General features: G+C 39.5%; 3 protein-coding genes across 3 annotated transcripts; all 3 read right to left on the bottom strand.

Annotated features, from left to right (window-relative positions):
• Window positions 1-55: 55 nt before the first annotated feature.
• Window positions 56-3,872, bottom strand: zgc:112083 (uncharacterized protein LOC550461 homolog). Its single transcript, XM_056757196.1, has 10 exons — window positions 3,599-3,872; window positions 3,229-3,385; window positions 2,865-3,091; window positions 2,662-2,773; window positions 2,414-2,566; window positions 2,258-2,332; window positions 2,029-2,149; window positions 1,794-1,932; window positions 885-1,009; window positions 56-778 (listed from the first exon to the last, which is right to left on the bottom strand). Exons 2-10 carry the CDS (start codon window positions 3,377-3,379, stop codon window positions 370-372), a joined length of 1,512 nt encoding a protein of 503 aa, XP_056613174.1. The 5' UTR covers window positions 3,380-3,385; window positions 3,599-3,872; the 3' UTR covers window positions 56-369.
• Window positions 3,873-4,547: 675 nt separating this feature from the next.
• On the bottom strand, window positions 4,548-9,836 carry map6b (microtubule-associated protein 6b). The gene is made up of 3 exons (XM_056757080.1): window positions 8,760-9,836; window positions 7,586-7,802; window positions 4,548-5,869 (listed from the first exon to the last, which is right to left on the bottom strand). Exons 1-3 carry the CDS (start codon window positions 9,488-9,490, stop codon window positions 5,663-5,665), a joined length of 1,155 nt encoding a protein of 384 aa, XP_056613058.1. The 5' UTR covers window positions 9,491-9,836; the 3' UTR covers window positions 4,548-5,662.
• Window positions 9,837-11,456: 1,620 nt separating this feature from the next.
• Window positions 11,457-14,898, bottom strand: thap12b (THAP domain containing 12b). The gene is made up of 5 exons (XM_056756806.1): window positions 14,666-14,898; window positions 14,055-14,175; window positions 13,858-13,965; window positions 13,727-13,763; window positions 11,457-13,641 (listed from the first exon to the last, which is right to left on the bottom strand). The coding sequence occupies exons 1-5, from the start codon at window positions 14,752-14,754 to the stop codon at window positions 11,759-11,761; spliced, it is 2,238 nt and encodes a 745-aa protein (XP_056612784.1). The 5' UTR covers window positions 14,755-14,898; the 3' UTR covers window positions 11,457-11,758.
• Between the last annotated feature and the right edge of the window lie 150 nt (window positions 14,899-15,048).

Raw genomic sequence — 15,048 nt, 5'->3', positions numbered from 1 at the left:
CAATTCAATATCGAATAAAGATTTGTTATTTATACTCTCTCAAATACTTACACTATTGGTCCTGACCATTTATTGACAAAAAATACACATAAAACCCAAAACATGTTTTTTAAAACAATTAAAACATCAAGGGTAAAAATAAACATTTTTAGAACGTTTCAAGAGTGCTATATGAAGTTTCCAGGCAAAGATATATTACTAAAAATAAAACCTGAGAATAAAAAGCTAAAAAATGCCAAAACAACAGATGAACATCATCAATTTAACTGTTAAAACAACACTGATCTTATAAAACAGGCTCTTACCCTGTCATCCCTCCCACAAAAAGTGTTAAAACATGTTGCCTATTCAGTAAAACTGCATAAGATATTACACAACATCCATTCCCAGACCTCTAGCAACCGCAGCCAGAGCTATAACAGCCCCTGAAGGCCCGCCAGACTCTTCTTCCTCCGGTTCTCCGTTCACATCAGTCACAGTGTTCAACACACAATACACAGATGTTTCATCCTCTTTCAATGCGCTGCTGTCGGCCCCCTCCATGAGGTCTGAAGTGGATGAGGATGAGGAGGGAGATGAAGGAGAGGAAGAGTGTTGAGGAGTGCTCGCTCCGCTGTCTGGATGCAGCGCAGGCTCCTTGGAGTGACCTTGGGTTGAATTGGAGATTTTGCGAGGGGTTTGTTTAACAGCCATGTTCTTTATTAACTCTTCCGTGACCTCCACAGTCTCATAGCGCACCATGTTGAGCCGCAGGTACCCGTCCTCATCCTTCTTATACCTGTTAAGAACCGGAAATTGTGGATATTAATACATGAATGAAAATGGGTAACCATATGAATAACAGTTGAAGGTTACGTATGTCTTAATGTGTGTTTTTAACTTACCTGAAACGGGAGTGTCCAGATGGCCATTTCAGTTGATGCTTCTTTCGGAGATGGAGTGTAAGTGTGTAACACCAAGAGAACGTCTTGTCGCAAAGGTGACACTTGTAACTTGGAACCATGTTATCCTGATGCAGAAAGTTACTGAATATATTAGTGGAATGAGTTGATAAAACAGATAATTTGTTCTTTAGGTTGTATGCTAAATTGTGAAAAGTTTTAATTCAACTGATTATTGCAGTTATATAGATGTATGTAAAAAAATGTAATAGTTTAACATTCTTTAGGTCATTACATTCAGACGTTACTGGTTTTGATACCAGTAAGCTATATATGTTCATATGTGCTTTACGTTCATTTCTTCCAAATGTCAAATTAAAATATTGTTTCTATTTCTATTTATTTGCACAAAATGAAAACTATAGAAACAGTTCAAAATAACAGAAAACATGCTCTGTGATTTTTTTAGAACATCAAATACTGCAAAGAAAACAAGTTTATACTTTTAAGAAATACAAAAGTAATACTTGTACATATATTTAGGAAAAGTTCAAAAATATTTTTTATGTGATAACCTATGTGTGATTTTTATCACGGTTTTCATGCGTCTTGTCATGCTGTCAGTCTTTCAGATTGCTGTTGGATGACTTTATGTCACTCCTGAGGTTTGATTCTATTAAAATTCAACAAACACTGAACTCTAATGTCCACAATATATCTATAAATGCTGATTGTAAATTACAATCCAGAATGATTTCCTTTTCATTTTTTCCTTGGTTGTATTTACCTTAAACTGTGATTTTTTTTTGGTTGAGTGATGAGTACAAATTATTATCTGTGCTAAATAACTGTACTCAAATCATCAAGCATTAGAACACAAAGATGAGGTTCTACCACCCCCTGCTGGCTGACCTCATGTACTCGCTTGTAGTGCTGGTTCATGGTGTGCGCCATACGTGAAGAATACCCGCAGCCCTCCACTGTACAGTGATACGCTGCACCTTCGTTGTGGGTTTCCATGTGTCTTCGTAGATCATGCTGGTTCTTGAAGCTAAGTGAAAACACAGACAGAAACAGAGATTAAATAGAAGCAGGGCCTTCAGTACTTTAATTGTACGTGGACAACATGCACGCCCTCTGCAGTCACCTGCTCTCACAGAAGTCACATGGAAAAGGCCTCTCGTCGCAATGACGGAATTTGATGTGGATCTTCAAGGTGGAAAGAGAAGTGCATGTCATGTCACACAGAGGACATTTTATGTGATTCACTGCAAAACAAAAGCTGCACTTAAAAATGTATAAAAACATCGGTTTCTCTGAAACCGTCGCACTTTCACAAAGCACTCATCAAATACAAAGAAACAAAGTGAACTCACCATGCTGACGGACATGATCTCGCAACAGCCTCTCGTTGGCGAACGCCTTGTCACAATGTCCACATGTGAGCGAATCTGCGAAAATCAATTGGAATTGTTAAATGTATTGGAAAGCGAAGATAGACATAAACATCAGACAAAATATATTTGTACGACCTTCTGGTTCAGCTTGTCTCTGGATGTGATCGAAGAACTTGGTATTGCTTGAGAACATACATCCACAGGTGGGACACGCAACAAGGCGCTCTTGCGTATGACTGCGCAGATGTTCACGCAGACGGTACTTTATCTTAAAAAATGCATCACAGCCTACGAAAAAAACAAACAAACAATAACTTTCTTAAAGCATAACTGCGCAAAGCTTTTTAGACGATAAGAGACAACGTGATTATAGTTTTGCCTACCTGACCAGCTGCAGAACAGAGCCTGCTGCCCATCAGGAAGAGCCTGAAGCTCAGTGCAGTGTGCATGCATGTCAACGTGACGGTAGAACCACTCCGGACTATTAAATGAACTCTGGTAGAAGCAAGATATCAAACAAACGTATGACATACCCTTTATTGATATCACAAAAGAAACATTTCTAAATGAATACACCCATACTAACATCGCAGTGCTGCCACTGACAGACAAAACCCTCGGAGACGTCAGGAACTAGGTTGTTACTATGGAGATCTTGAGTGCAGCTAGGCAGCTCGGGGTGGGATTCAAGAAGCTGAGTGCCAATGTGTTTCAGTTTGCTGTGGAAGATGTGGAAATGCGCATGAGTGACAAGCTCACTCTGGTTTCCCATCGCCAAAAACTCACAGCCTCTCCACAGACACTGATAGTCCTCTACAACAGAGAAACACACCCATATTCATAAATACACTTACATCTACAATGTCACAAAAACTAAATATCTTATGTAACTGTCATGTCTGTAACTGTCCATCTATTGCATGCATCATGACATCATGTCAATGACATACCTAGCTCTTCCATGGCATCTCCTTCCCCAAGATGTTCCTTCAGATGTAAAGACATATGATCACTCAACTCCTCCATGCTTTGACTCTTAAAGGAGCAAGACGCCCACTCGCATGTCACCACGGTTTTAGAGACCTTTCTTCTTTTTGCCATTGTAACCTTGAAAAGATACATCACGTCCAAGTTATTCCGTCTTACAAGTATTGAAAAGCTTTACAGTCTCGTAGTAAACAAGGGAGCTCAAAACGTAAACAAGGGTGGTTAACGTTAACGTTACTGGTGGGAGGTGTAACGTACTGCACAACACAACACACAATCAAGTACATAAATGACGCTACGACGTCCTACTATAAAATCCTTGCGTTCACTTACTCTGACGTTATTGAGTCACGTAAGCTGTTTTGAAGATCAGTTGCTTGTACGGTGTCATGAAATGATCGAGGTTTAAAAGCGCGCTCACAAAACCGGCAGCGACGGAGAGAATAATCCTAAAGTCTCGAAGTATATTAATCCATTTGGGAGACGGTTCGTTAAAATACAAGGTTCAGGGGGCTAAATTAAATGACATAGAACTTGTATCCGTAGACCGGATAGGAAACAGCCGCGAACGCGGGAAGTGTGTTTGTTTGAGATGATGATGGAGAAGGTCATGACGTATGTTCCGTGTCGAAGGCAAAATAAAAGTCCCAGCGCCTTAGTTCGTCTAGCCTTGTCAGTTTGTTTCGTTAAAAAAACAATCCGAACACATTTCCCGGACAATCATTTATACAAATATGATTGAAAATGTACATCTTGTTTATTTCATATTTTATCTATTTTTCGTGGTTTTCAAGTTAAATACTTCTTAACGTCTCTATCACACTATCTGTGTCTCTGCCTTCTGTTCTAGAAAAAGTTTGTTTTACAACTGCTTAATTGAAAAATGAATGAATAAAAACACACCTGAAAAGAATGGTAAAACAGTAAACTATTAAGAAAATAGAAAAGATTGTAGTACTTGTAAAAACGTAAAATATAAAAAATTTGCACTATGATAAAGAGTGGCTATATTACAGAAAGTACTTGCATTTAAATGTACTGGACGTGTTCAGTGATGCCATATACATTTAACCTGAGTAGGTTATTTATGCTTCGCACAAGTTAACAAAAATGATTTAAACTGTTATTTATTTTTTTAGTGCTGAGCTTATGACTTGAATTATTGATGATATTTTGTGAGGTCTCTTCTGGGAGTACCCGCATTGTTTTCTGACATTTGAGACCAGCAGTCATCGTTTTCACTAACTAACAAACCACAAAACAAACGTTTTGCTGTAATGACTTTAATCATTTTCATTCAATGCAAGCTCACAACACAGCACATCACACATACAATTGAACCACTTGACATCGGCCCCATGTTGCTCAATATACAGGCACTACTGTTTATAATGGAAAAGCATAGCTTGAGGATAGCACCTAGAATGCTGTGCATGAAGCACATGTTTTGGACAACCCATGAGGAGCAAGAAACCAAGAGGCTGTAGAGTTTCATTTGACAGGGCTGTCAACCTTCGGGCAGGAGCATGCCAGCACTTCGATAACAGAATCGAATAATGTTAGACGAACAGTACAGGTGATAATACTGGGCATGCTTCTGTCTGTCAGGGCTTCTCTGTACAGTCTCAAAAGCTGGAACTCAGCTGTGTAGTTAACAGCATTCTTCCCGATTCAACACTTCATGAAAGCAGCAGGCAGTTTAAGGTTTACGATTACAAATTCTTTCATCACATGATATTTGATTGTTACTTTAAGAACCGAGCAAGGTGAGCTTCAAACGGTTTCAAAAGCGTAATGCTCTACACTAAGTTAACAATAAGATTGACTGGTCCATCCAAATTCTTGGAAGAGAATCTTGAATATGCTTTGATAATGTGCACTTGTGAAGGAAATTCTGACATTCTTGTGATTTACTGTGGATTTATGTGAGTTATACAACAATGTGACGTGAACTATTAGAATGTGATCCATTGATGCATTTAGGGTGTTCTGTATACTTTCAGAAACCCATTACATTCTTGAGAGTGATTGAAAGGAAGAACCATTCATGTTTACAATAAATATCTCTCAATACAAGAGAAAGCGAAAGCAGTATTTTTATAAGGCTTGTGGCCATTTTCTCGAAGGCAGCATGCAATAAGGTTCAGTAAAATATCTTTGCCACGGAGAAAGCTATTGATGTATATGGAAGGACGCAGGGCAAAAGCAAAGACAGATTCGTAATAGACTGGACAGTGGCCGCGCAGTCAAGACAAATCAAGCAGACACTCCTTGATCCACTACAGCAAGCAGGCAAAGACACAGAAGGCAGGGCCGTAAGAGTAATGAACGAGGGGATGAGAGTCCTCTGTTCCGGTACTGTAGCCCTCCCCACCTCCCCTCAACACAAAAGTCCACTTAATCTTTTCCTTCGGCTAGTCTGTTGATAATTTCTTTGCTTTTCTTGGTGACGCCTCCCTCTGGCATTGGCTCCGGGTTGCTGGCTGAGGTTTTCTTCTTGGCTGCTGGATTTGCTGCGATTTTCTTTTCCTTTGTTTTTTTCACTGTTTTGCTATGGCTTGTTGTCTTTTTTGGCTTGGAAAGTGATACGTGATGCCTCTCCACCTACAGAGAACAAAAGGAGACATTTTGGTGCATTATTACAAATTGCAGAACAATGAACAACTACAAATTCTCTATCAAATATTTAACCATTTCTGTTTTCATATCATTTGTGGTTTGTAATGTTTTGTATACCGTTGCAAGCACCAAATGACAAAAACAAATAAAGTAAAAAAAATGTGTCATTTACAAACACAGCCAGTGACAACAGTCATGTTTCAATTGTTATGGTGACAATTAGTATTTCATGACACATTGTGTTAGGATGTGATACTTAGGTCGTATAGAATAAAATAAATTAAATGCAACTGCAAATAAACAGTGATTTGTTCTGCATTGTCAGATGCAGCTTTTGGTGATAGCGTGTATCAAAGCAAAGTCTTTTAAAGCAAGCTCAATGTCATCAAAATCTATATATGTATAAATTATATAATATTTAAGTGTATCTTATCCATACCTTCCATTCTAAATATATATTCTCCCATTATGAATAAATGATCTAAATAAATTGGGTGTAACTTGGTTCGCATGGGTATATTACCAGTTTCTAATATAGGAAGAATGTTTACAGTGATCAATGAGAGGTTAGTTTGGATACTAATGGAGATAAGCCCTATTAGTATCTTTTGGCACTCAAACGCTTCTGCAACATGTTTCAGAAAATAAAAAGCCAATAAACATAGTTGCATTCAGTTACAAAAGCACATTAGGGACTCTCTTGATAGTGAACATACTACATTGTTTCATGCAGAAAAATGCACAGTGCTCAGCAAATCCTCATTGTGAAGAGGATTTCATTAGATTCAGGCCCTCCAGGATTTTGTGATGGTGCAATTGTATGGTGGATAACTTTAGTTCCATGCTTTCCAAACACACCTGACTACAGAACAGAGCGGCTGTCACTCTCTGAACAGTCCTATGAGAGTAAGACATAACATGCACATACACACTATTAAACTTTCCTCGTTTCGAAGCATTTGGTTTCACATCTAAAGATATAGTTCACCCCAAAAGTCATTATTTATTCACTCTCATATTGATTTAAATGTTTTTTTAAATAATATTTGCAAACTTCGTGTACGACAACAGTTCCAGTGACCACAGGCTATTTTGTGACGTACAGCCCAACATTGACAAACTTCACCTTTACTTTTAGCGATCAAACATGAAGAGGATTCGACATCATGTTCGGTTACATGACACGAGAACACATTTATGTTTGTCAATCGACTGAACTATTAGGTTATTGACACACAACCCATGCCATATGTCACACAGGCCTCATGTTTAATCTGGGAGTAAAAGCAGAGGTGAAGATTATCATTGAATAACAACATAGATTTCAATCTGTTTCTCACAAAAACCCACTTTATTGTTTGAGAGACTTAAAACATAGTATGGACTTGTTACATTTTTGGGAGTTTAACAGCCCATGATCATAATGTACTGTCATTGACTCTGAATATACTCTAAATAAACAAATAAGGATCATGAGAGTAGGTATGTAATGACTACATTTTTGATTGACATATTCTCTTAACTACATTTTCTAGCTCAGAATTGACCCCATTTAGGACTTGCTCTCTTGTTTAGCCTCATATTAATAAAGTTATAGTTTTGCTGTTTTCACTGCATTTCGTTTTCTCTTTTTATAACTTTGATTTTGCTTATAAACCTCACAGATTCTATGATCACTCACGATGACCTAAGTATACATACCTTGCTTGATTCTTTGCTCGGCTCGTTGTACAGGCTTCGTATCCGGCGGCGTTCCATCACCTTGTTGTCTGTGGTCTGAGGCTTGCCCTGCTCTCCTTTAAAGGTGGCGTTGTAACTGGTCTCCAAGTTGGTTTTCCCCCCTTCTAGGAGTTTATACTGAGATTTTGCTTTGATCGGTTTCACTGGTTTGACATCTGTGTAAGCTTTGAACTCCGTCCTGCAGGAATAAATCAATAATTTTGTAAACGTATTAAATATTGGGCGTCTGGCATTACACATGGAGAAGTCACGTGTTCTGAAATTCAATACTGCAAGAAATAAAAATTGACAACTGTTTTGGAAATATATGACTGAGAAGAGAAGATTTATAAAGTATAAAGCTCTTGACATGTTTAGAGAGATTACGATCAATAATACACATCATTACTTAACCAAAACAAACAGATCGTGAAGTAAACAAGATAAAAAAAAATCAGGACATTAAAGTGCATCTGCTTTATTACAGCTTCATGCAGAATTACCAAAATCGGAAGAATGACTCAACATTTTTCAGGGTGTTGAGCCAAAGACATCCACAGAGAGACATTTTTATTTAAAACGATTTAAATGAATAAATGTATTACTTTTTAAATTGGTGCAATTACATTTCTGAGACTGGATTGAACTGAAACATGGACCTATGTATGATTCATCCATCCCAACAGTGTTACATTTGGCTAAATTGGTATCATATTTGTATAACATGCTCTATATTTTTATAAATATAAATAAAAATAGATTTAATGAATTTACACATTGTACATAAAAAGTCGTTTTTTTTTAACGTCAACCATCATTAACTTGTCACTGTGATATATGGATGCACAAAACAACCAAATTTATAGAAAAGAGTCTTGTTCTGATTAAAGTTGTCTAGAATGAAGCCCATAATTATATGCACAATAAGGGAGTTGACTGATGTAATCTTTTGTCAGTGTCAATATTTTAGACATTATAATGGGGAAATGGTACTTATAGTCATGCGCCAATCAGGAAATATAATTGTGAAGCAGCTGAATGATGGGCCTGTGACACATTTCAAATGTAATAAAATAAATAATTTAGGTATTTACAGGCACAGACATTTTATAGCAAGTATATATTGACTCTAAATAAATAAACAGAACACATTTACCTGTATGAGCTTCCAGATGTGACCTCCTGCTTAATCTGCCTGTTCAGAGCATCTGCTGTTGACCTCTTTTTCCCATCCACTGCAACATCTGCCGGCCTATCCTTTTTAACAACATCAGAGATATTCTCTTTTTTATCAGACTTCTTTCTTTTTTCTTTACTCTCTTTTTCCTGCATCTTCTCCTCGATCTCGCATTTCTCCACGCCGGTTTCAACCTCAGAAGTGGCTTGCTCCTGTTTGGAGAATTTACTCTCAGCCTTACAGGACGCAGGGGTGGGTTTGGCTATCCACGGATGGTCTCCCCTCTTCGGAATGGGCCACGGTTTATAATCTTTCTGATACTGAGTCACATTGTTGAAAGGCGCCTTGGATGGTTGGTACTCGTTCCTAGGCTTACAGCTTCTCTCGGGACGCACGCTCCATGCTTTGAAATCCTCGCGCGTCACGGAAGCGCTCGAGCCGTCGTGAGGAGATGATGATGGTCCTGCGGCATCAGCAGCGGCGTGGATGGCTTTGGCCGACGCCTCTGGATGCGCGCTATGGACGGGCTGGCTTTCTGCGGCGACCGGAGGCTTCTGTGAAATGAGTGGTTTGGGTTGCGGGTGCAGATGTTGCACATCGGCCACATCTGAATATTTAGTGAAAACCAAAGGCACCGCAATGTCACCTTTGTCCAGATCACTCCAGAAGCGATTGATGCAGCAAGCCCTGGTTAAACAGGGCCATGCCATGACCGATAACAACGAGGCAAATGCTTGATTCTTAAGAGAAACGAATCAGAAATACAATTAATTTAATCAGACCTTGTTTGACGATGTCTTCTTTACGTGTACCTTCTGATGCGTAAGATGCGTCCTTCCCAACGTTTAAAAGCCCCTGAATCTTTACGCACGCGCTTGCGCACCGCGCTCAGCAGCAAAAAAGTAAGATCAGTGAAATGATTCTCGGTGGAAAGACAGGTCGAGGTTTTTTTTTTAGAAAAAAGACAGTTCAAGTGAGTTCATTGACAGATGTATGAAAAGACACCGCCCGTCTGTCGTGGATCCTCAGGGTCTGCGGAGCGAACTATCACCTGCAGCCGTCAGCGTCTGCATGGGCAGCAGCGGGTGGAGACGCCACTCATTTAACCGTTTAAACGCTGGCACTCATCTCCCCTGTGTCTTACATCCCCCTCCTACTGTCTCGGTTTACGTTATTCTTACTAAAAAAAAGATTATTTAAAAAATACTGAATAGTAAACTCATGAAAATTACAGGCTAATGCACAGGACCTCTATGCATTTTCCTCAGATTACAGAAAAGTTTGCATAAGAGTAATTGGTGTGTTTGACACCAATAGCAAAACAGCAGCTTTAGAGATGTTCAAAGAAGTGATGAACATTAGTTTTTCTAGATTGTTCATTTTGAATGTGATGGTTACACAAATGTGGTAGGTACAAAATCTCAGCGCCTGTATTTTTTAAATTTGGGGCGAATGGACCCACCCTGCATGGTTGAAGCTCTATCCATTCTTTTGTTTCAATGTGGCATGTGGAAAACATACCATCTAGTGGTGATAGTACGTGTCTGTGTGTTCTGTGCACACATGGGGTGGGGCAACACCAGCTCAGTGTCACTTGATGCTTTGGTTTGAACTGACCCTTGTTGTAACATGACTGGAAAGAAATGCTTTATCCCAATAAAATGTAATTACTTCACTGAAAAATAATTATAAATCATAATGTGCTGTGCAGTGCAGTAACTGATTCTGATGTACATTTACGTCGTATGCATCTTCCTATTCTAGATACGACAAGCATTCAGGACCATGGAAAAGATGCAAATGATATATACTGACGGCTGTAACAGTGTCATCGGATCAGAGTAGTTGACCAGAAAGTAGATTTCTTAACGCGCTTGTCCTCAGACCTTATCTCACAGTACTAGTCTACCTGTAGTTGTGCTGATGTAAAGTATACTTGTGTGTAAAAATAATAAATCAAAATTAGGAAGATGTACTGACATTTAAGATAAACTGGGACAGAAAATTAAAAAAAATTAAATATTAAAAATGACGACGCTTGTGCTAAAACTTTTACTCACGAGTTTTGGACGTCACAGGATGAAAACTCCAGATTTTTTTCTCCACTTATTAGGACAAAACAGTTCAATGAAGAATACATTTTGCAGAACACCTTCTCTCAATCAAAACCTTTCCAATTCAAGCTGTATCCATATGGTCCATCTTGATTCATCTAAGCGACAAACATTTCTTTGCATCAAACTTGTGTACCGCAGTGATAGACTACCACAAGCAAATGCACATCTAAATAATATAATTTATGGCAGTATTCATATTGAATTCATTTTGGCAACAAAAAACAAATTTTGGAAAGTGATAGAAAAATTATAGGATAGACAGACACAACCCCTCGGTTTACTAAGCCTCATCTCTCATCAATATAATCTACATAGCTATGTCTTCAGATGTGTTTTAATACCTCAAAAATGAATCGTTATGTTTTCATGACCTTATGATGAGCTTTTTCTATCTACATACACCGCAGGTACCCTTGCATAGAATTTGACATGTTTCTCCTCTAAATTTCATATACTGGACATTTAAATAAAAAACTGAATGCCTTGTCGGTCCGATAAAAGTCCTGTTACATATTGGGCCATTAAAGACAAAAACATTACATCATAACAGAACCGGGAATCAAAATTGCTTTCAATTTATTTACACTTTGGGCCACTTGTATTCAAAGTCACATCAACACAAAAGCGAACCCCCTCTTCAAATTTCTTATATGTTTATGGTAAGCTTTTTATAAATGTCCTATCAAATGGAAAAATAGTTCTCTATTCACAATGAAAATCAAAAGAAATGAAGTTGTGATAAAGAGGAATGCAGATCACTGACAAAATATAAAGCAAAACAATTTTGAATAGTTTCGAATAGCACAGCTCACAGGAGTGTTGGAATCAAAATGTAAAGGGTCTATACGGGTTACCCCTCTGTCAATCGCTCTCGCTTTCTTCTGGGTAAGTTTTTATATAACACTGAACCATTTCTTCCAAGTCCGTTTTAACATGGTAATTGATGTTCAGCACAGCCAGATGTTTACACCTGTGGTGCAATGACGTGTCTATAATGTAAGCTTGCAAGCGTTTTTGGGCAGTTTCACCGTAACTCCCGTCAAGATTCAGCACTGGCAACGTAGCAAGAATCTTCAGAAACGCATTTACATTGGGAAAAAATTTGACATCCGAGTGCTGAAGAGTCTCATGAATGGTACACGGCAGGCTGACTTCCTTGCCTCTGTGTTTCCATTTTATCCTCCAACAATGCAGCTCCGCAGGCAATGTGTCCGGATGGGGCAGATCGCTCCTGTGCACATTCGCGTGGCTCTCCTCTGAGGTATTGAACTTCATTTGCCCCATGACTGCTGGGACGAGCGACAGGCACTTGAGCGCCTTGAGATGATTCTCAGAAAAAATGTCCTTGACCTCCTGCTCGATATACTCCATAACTGGGAGTGTGAGATACTCTTTAAAAAAAGACTCTGCCTGTATTTCCATACCGTCGACTGTCTGATGCTTTCGCAGGAATAGCCTCGGGACTTTCACAGGGACCTCCATCGTGGTAGCCAAGGTGATAGCCTCTTCGAACCAGAATTCATGGTACACTTCAAGATTGTCCATCACCTCGTGCAACGAATGCAAAACTGCGGTCAGGCTGTTGGCTGCGAAAAAGACATCCAGGGTTTCTCCTTGCAGGTTTTTGCCAAAAGCTCTCGTGAATGACAAAGCGTTCTTCAATATAACCAGTGTCACAATAAACTCAAAGTCTCCAAGAGCTTCTGAGATGGCGTAGGCCTCGCTGGTGATTTGGTCGTTCCACTTTAGTTCTTCATTGTCGTGTACGCTATCCATGCAGAGAAGGAGCGGCTCCATCAGATCGACGGCCATCTCGAACACGTTGTGAAGATCGGTCCAGGTTGAACGTGAGGCTTCCTTGAGATAGTTTTCTTTCTCCGTGTTTCCCTGGCAGAGAATGGAGATGGCCTTGACAAGCTCATCCTGTAGCATTGGACAGGTTGTAAAAAACGCATTCGTCTTTTTCAGAACCGACATCACAACCTGCACACCGGTCAGCGGCATGCCATTAGCGAGGTGAACGTTAAGCGCACAAGTAGAAGTGGGGGTGATCACCGCCATGGGATATTTCTCCTTTAGGTGAGCAGCAATGACTTTCATCTTGGTGGCGAGTATACCCGAGCCTGCGTGTGCCTGCCCCCTGCAGTCCTCCAAACTCAAGCCCCACCCTTTCGTGAACCGAGACTCCAATCTCTCAGCGATGGAGATCTCCTCACCTTCCAGCGAGAGGAACTCTATGAATTCTTCTCTGAGAGTGTTGGCTTGGTCTACAAAACGCAGGAAGATGGGAAGATGATCTCCATCTGGGAACTCCACTAACTCCCCGGTGACGATGGAATAGAAGCGACATTCCCGGACTTGCAGAAGAATCTCTTCACGGACGCACTTCTCACAGACCTCAAGCATTTGTTTCTGCTGGACGGCTGAACAATAGTCTTCGTTGACAGACGCCGTTTCGAAACGCCTCCTGAGAAATTCATCGCCTGCATTGATACGGCTCTCTAACAGTGCCTGGAAGGTACTAGCAGAACAGGCCCGTTCCTCTTGTTTGGCGCTCAGATCTTCTTTCACAATGTATGGAAAGTTCTGCCTTCCTATTAAAACCATGACTTCAAACAAAGACCTTAAGAAATGTCTCTGTTGCTTTTGTTCAGGCGTCAGCTGAGGGACGTCATCAGTGGTCTCGTTGCCTTCCTGAGGTTCACATTCTTTTTTTGAGAGCATCTGTTCGATTGAAGACTCCACTAGAGAGACACAGACAAATGTTCGAGGCAATGATAATTTACTTTTCACATAAATGCTAGGTTTTATCTGATGTATCATACTTACATCGTCTTTCTTTCATCTTTTGAACCTCTTCATCGGTCTGTATATAAGGATGAGATCGAAAAACAAGTTATTTGCTCACTTAGTTTTTAGGAGAGAACACGTATGAGAAACTTCAGAAAAGCTCATCGTACCAGAATTTTGATGCGTTTGCGATGTCTGCTGTGAGGATTGCTGAGGTGACTGGTTAAATCAAAAATCGTAGGAATCGCAGTGTCTCTGAGCACCGTCCTGTATGGGCTCTTAAAACAAGAAATATAGTCAACCTTATGGATTTTGAAAAAAATAAATACATTTCAACTAAATGCAACTGGAAAAAAAAGTGCATTACAGTTTTGCATATCATGGCTGGTTCAAAATGCTTTGCACACAGCCGGTAGTGTTTGTTTAACTGTTCAGGAGTTTTCTCCTCAAGATCTGCGCGGCGACAGTTCTCCACCCACAGCCTACATCTGTCAAAATAAAACAAATGAGAATTTTACAAAATTATGTATTTTTCCAAATATATGTTTTTACAACAGGCAATTGAGTTTGTTAGCACATATTCTGTTGATAAGAACTCATACAGTATCCATAGTCAGTACTTGGTCTTTAATGCAAAATTATGAAAATGTAAAATGTGATGAAAAAGTGGCAAAATGTGTGTCCTCTTATTATAGAAACATTTATTTGACAACTCAAATGATTATACTGTGCAACACTGTTACAAGCAAGCACTGGACGTATATTGACAGGGTATGACTGTATGATCTCAATCAAACTGGTTACGTGTCACATTAACTCTCATCTCAACGTGCACCACGAACTTTACATCATGCCTATACATGCAGCGTAAATACAGGTTCGTTAAGAAATCCTTCGCGGTCACTATCATTGAGAATAAGGTAATAATGACATTACAATTGCAGCGATAATATTTAGTAGGCAGAAAGAAAGTCGTACCTCTCCGGATCCCTTGGAAACCGAAAGAAAGCTAGATCAGATTGTGTGCTTTTCCTGGTACAGTTCGGGGCGGCGCAAAAATTGGGCATTGTGCATGAATACCCACGAAAACCTTTTTATTGCCTTGCGGACGCACTGTTGGTTATGCTCGCATTACTGAAATATAATTTCCTATCAACATTACAGAACCGAACATGGCGCGCAAATATGAAGCGCCAGTATTGTTGGTCTGCTGTCCCACAATGCAGTTCGCTTCAGTCCCACAATGCACCTCGTGCATCGTACATGACTGCCACTAAAAATGAACATATGAATAAAACAGCTAGAAGTTATGATTAGGAAAACAGAGGATCTGTTATTTTAATATGCACAATTATTAACGT

This window comes from Triplophysa dalaica, chromosome 9, assembly GCF_015846415.1.
Source record: "Triplophysa dalaica isolate WHDGS20190420 chromosome 9, ASM1584641v1, whole genome shotgun sequence".
Taxonomy (NCBI): Eukaryota; Metazoa; Chordata; class Actinopteri; order Cypriniformes; family Nemacheilidae; genus Triplophysa; species Triplophysa dalaica.
This window is presented reverse-complemented; position numbering and strand designations above follow the sequence as displayed.

Bases quoted from the DNA above. Each gene is read 5' to 3' on its own strand.
- map6b (XM_056757080.1), bottom strand. From the start codon at position 9,490: ATGGCATGGCCCTGTTTAACCAGGGCTTGCTGCATCAATCGCTTCTGG. The intron at 7,803-8,759 runs GTAAATGTGTTC...TTATTCCTGCAG, and splicing joins ACATCTGGAAGCTCATACAG to GACGGAGTTCAAAGCTTACA. The intron at 5,870-7,585 runs GTATGTATACTT...TGTTCTCTGTAG, and splicing joins CGAGCAAAGAATCAAGCAAG to GTGGAGAGGCATCACGTATC.
- zgc:112083 (XM_056757196.1), bottom strand. From the start codon at position 3,379: ATGGCAAAAAGAAGAAAGGTCTCTAAAACCGTGGTGACATGCGAGTGG. The intron at 2,567-2,661 runs GTAGGCAAAACT...TTTTTTTCGTAG, and splicing joins TCTGTTCTGCAGCTGGTCAG to GCTGTGATGCATTTTTTAAG. The intron at 1,933-2,028 runs GTGACTGCAGAG...GTTTTCACTTAG, and splicing joins TGTGACTTCTGTGAGAGCAG to CTTCAAGAACCAGCATGATC.
- thap12b (XM_056756806.1), bottom strand. From the start codon at position 14,754: ATGCCCAATTTTTGCGCCGCCCCGAACTGTACCAGGAAAAGCACACAA. The intron at 13,764-13,857 runs GTACGATGAGCT...CCTTATATACAG, and splicing joins GCAAACGCATCAAAATTCTG to ACCGATGAAGAGGTTCAAAA. The intron at 13,642-13,726 runs GTAAGTATGATA...GTGTCTCTCTAG, and splicing joins AAAGATGAAAGAAAGACGAT to TGGAGTCTTCAATCGAACAG.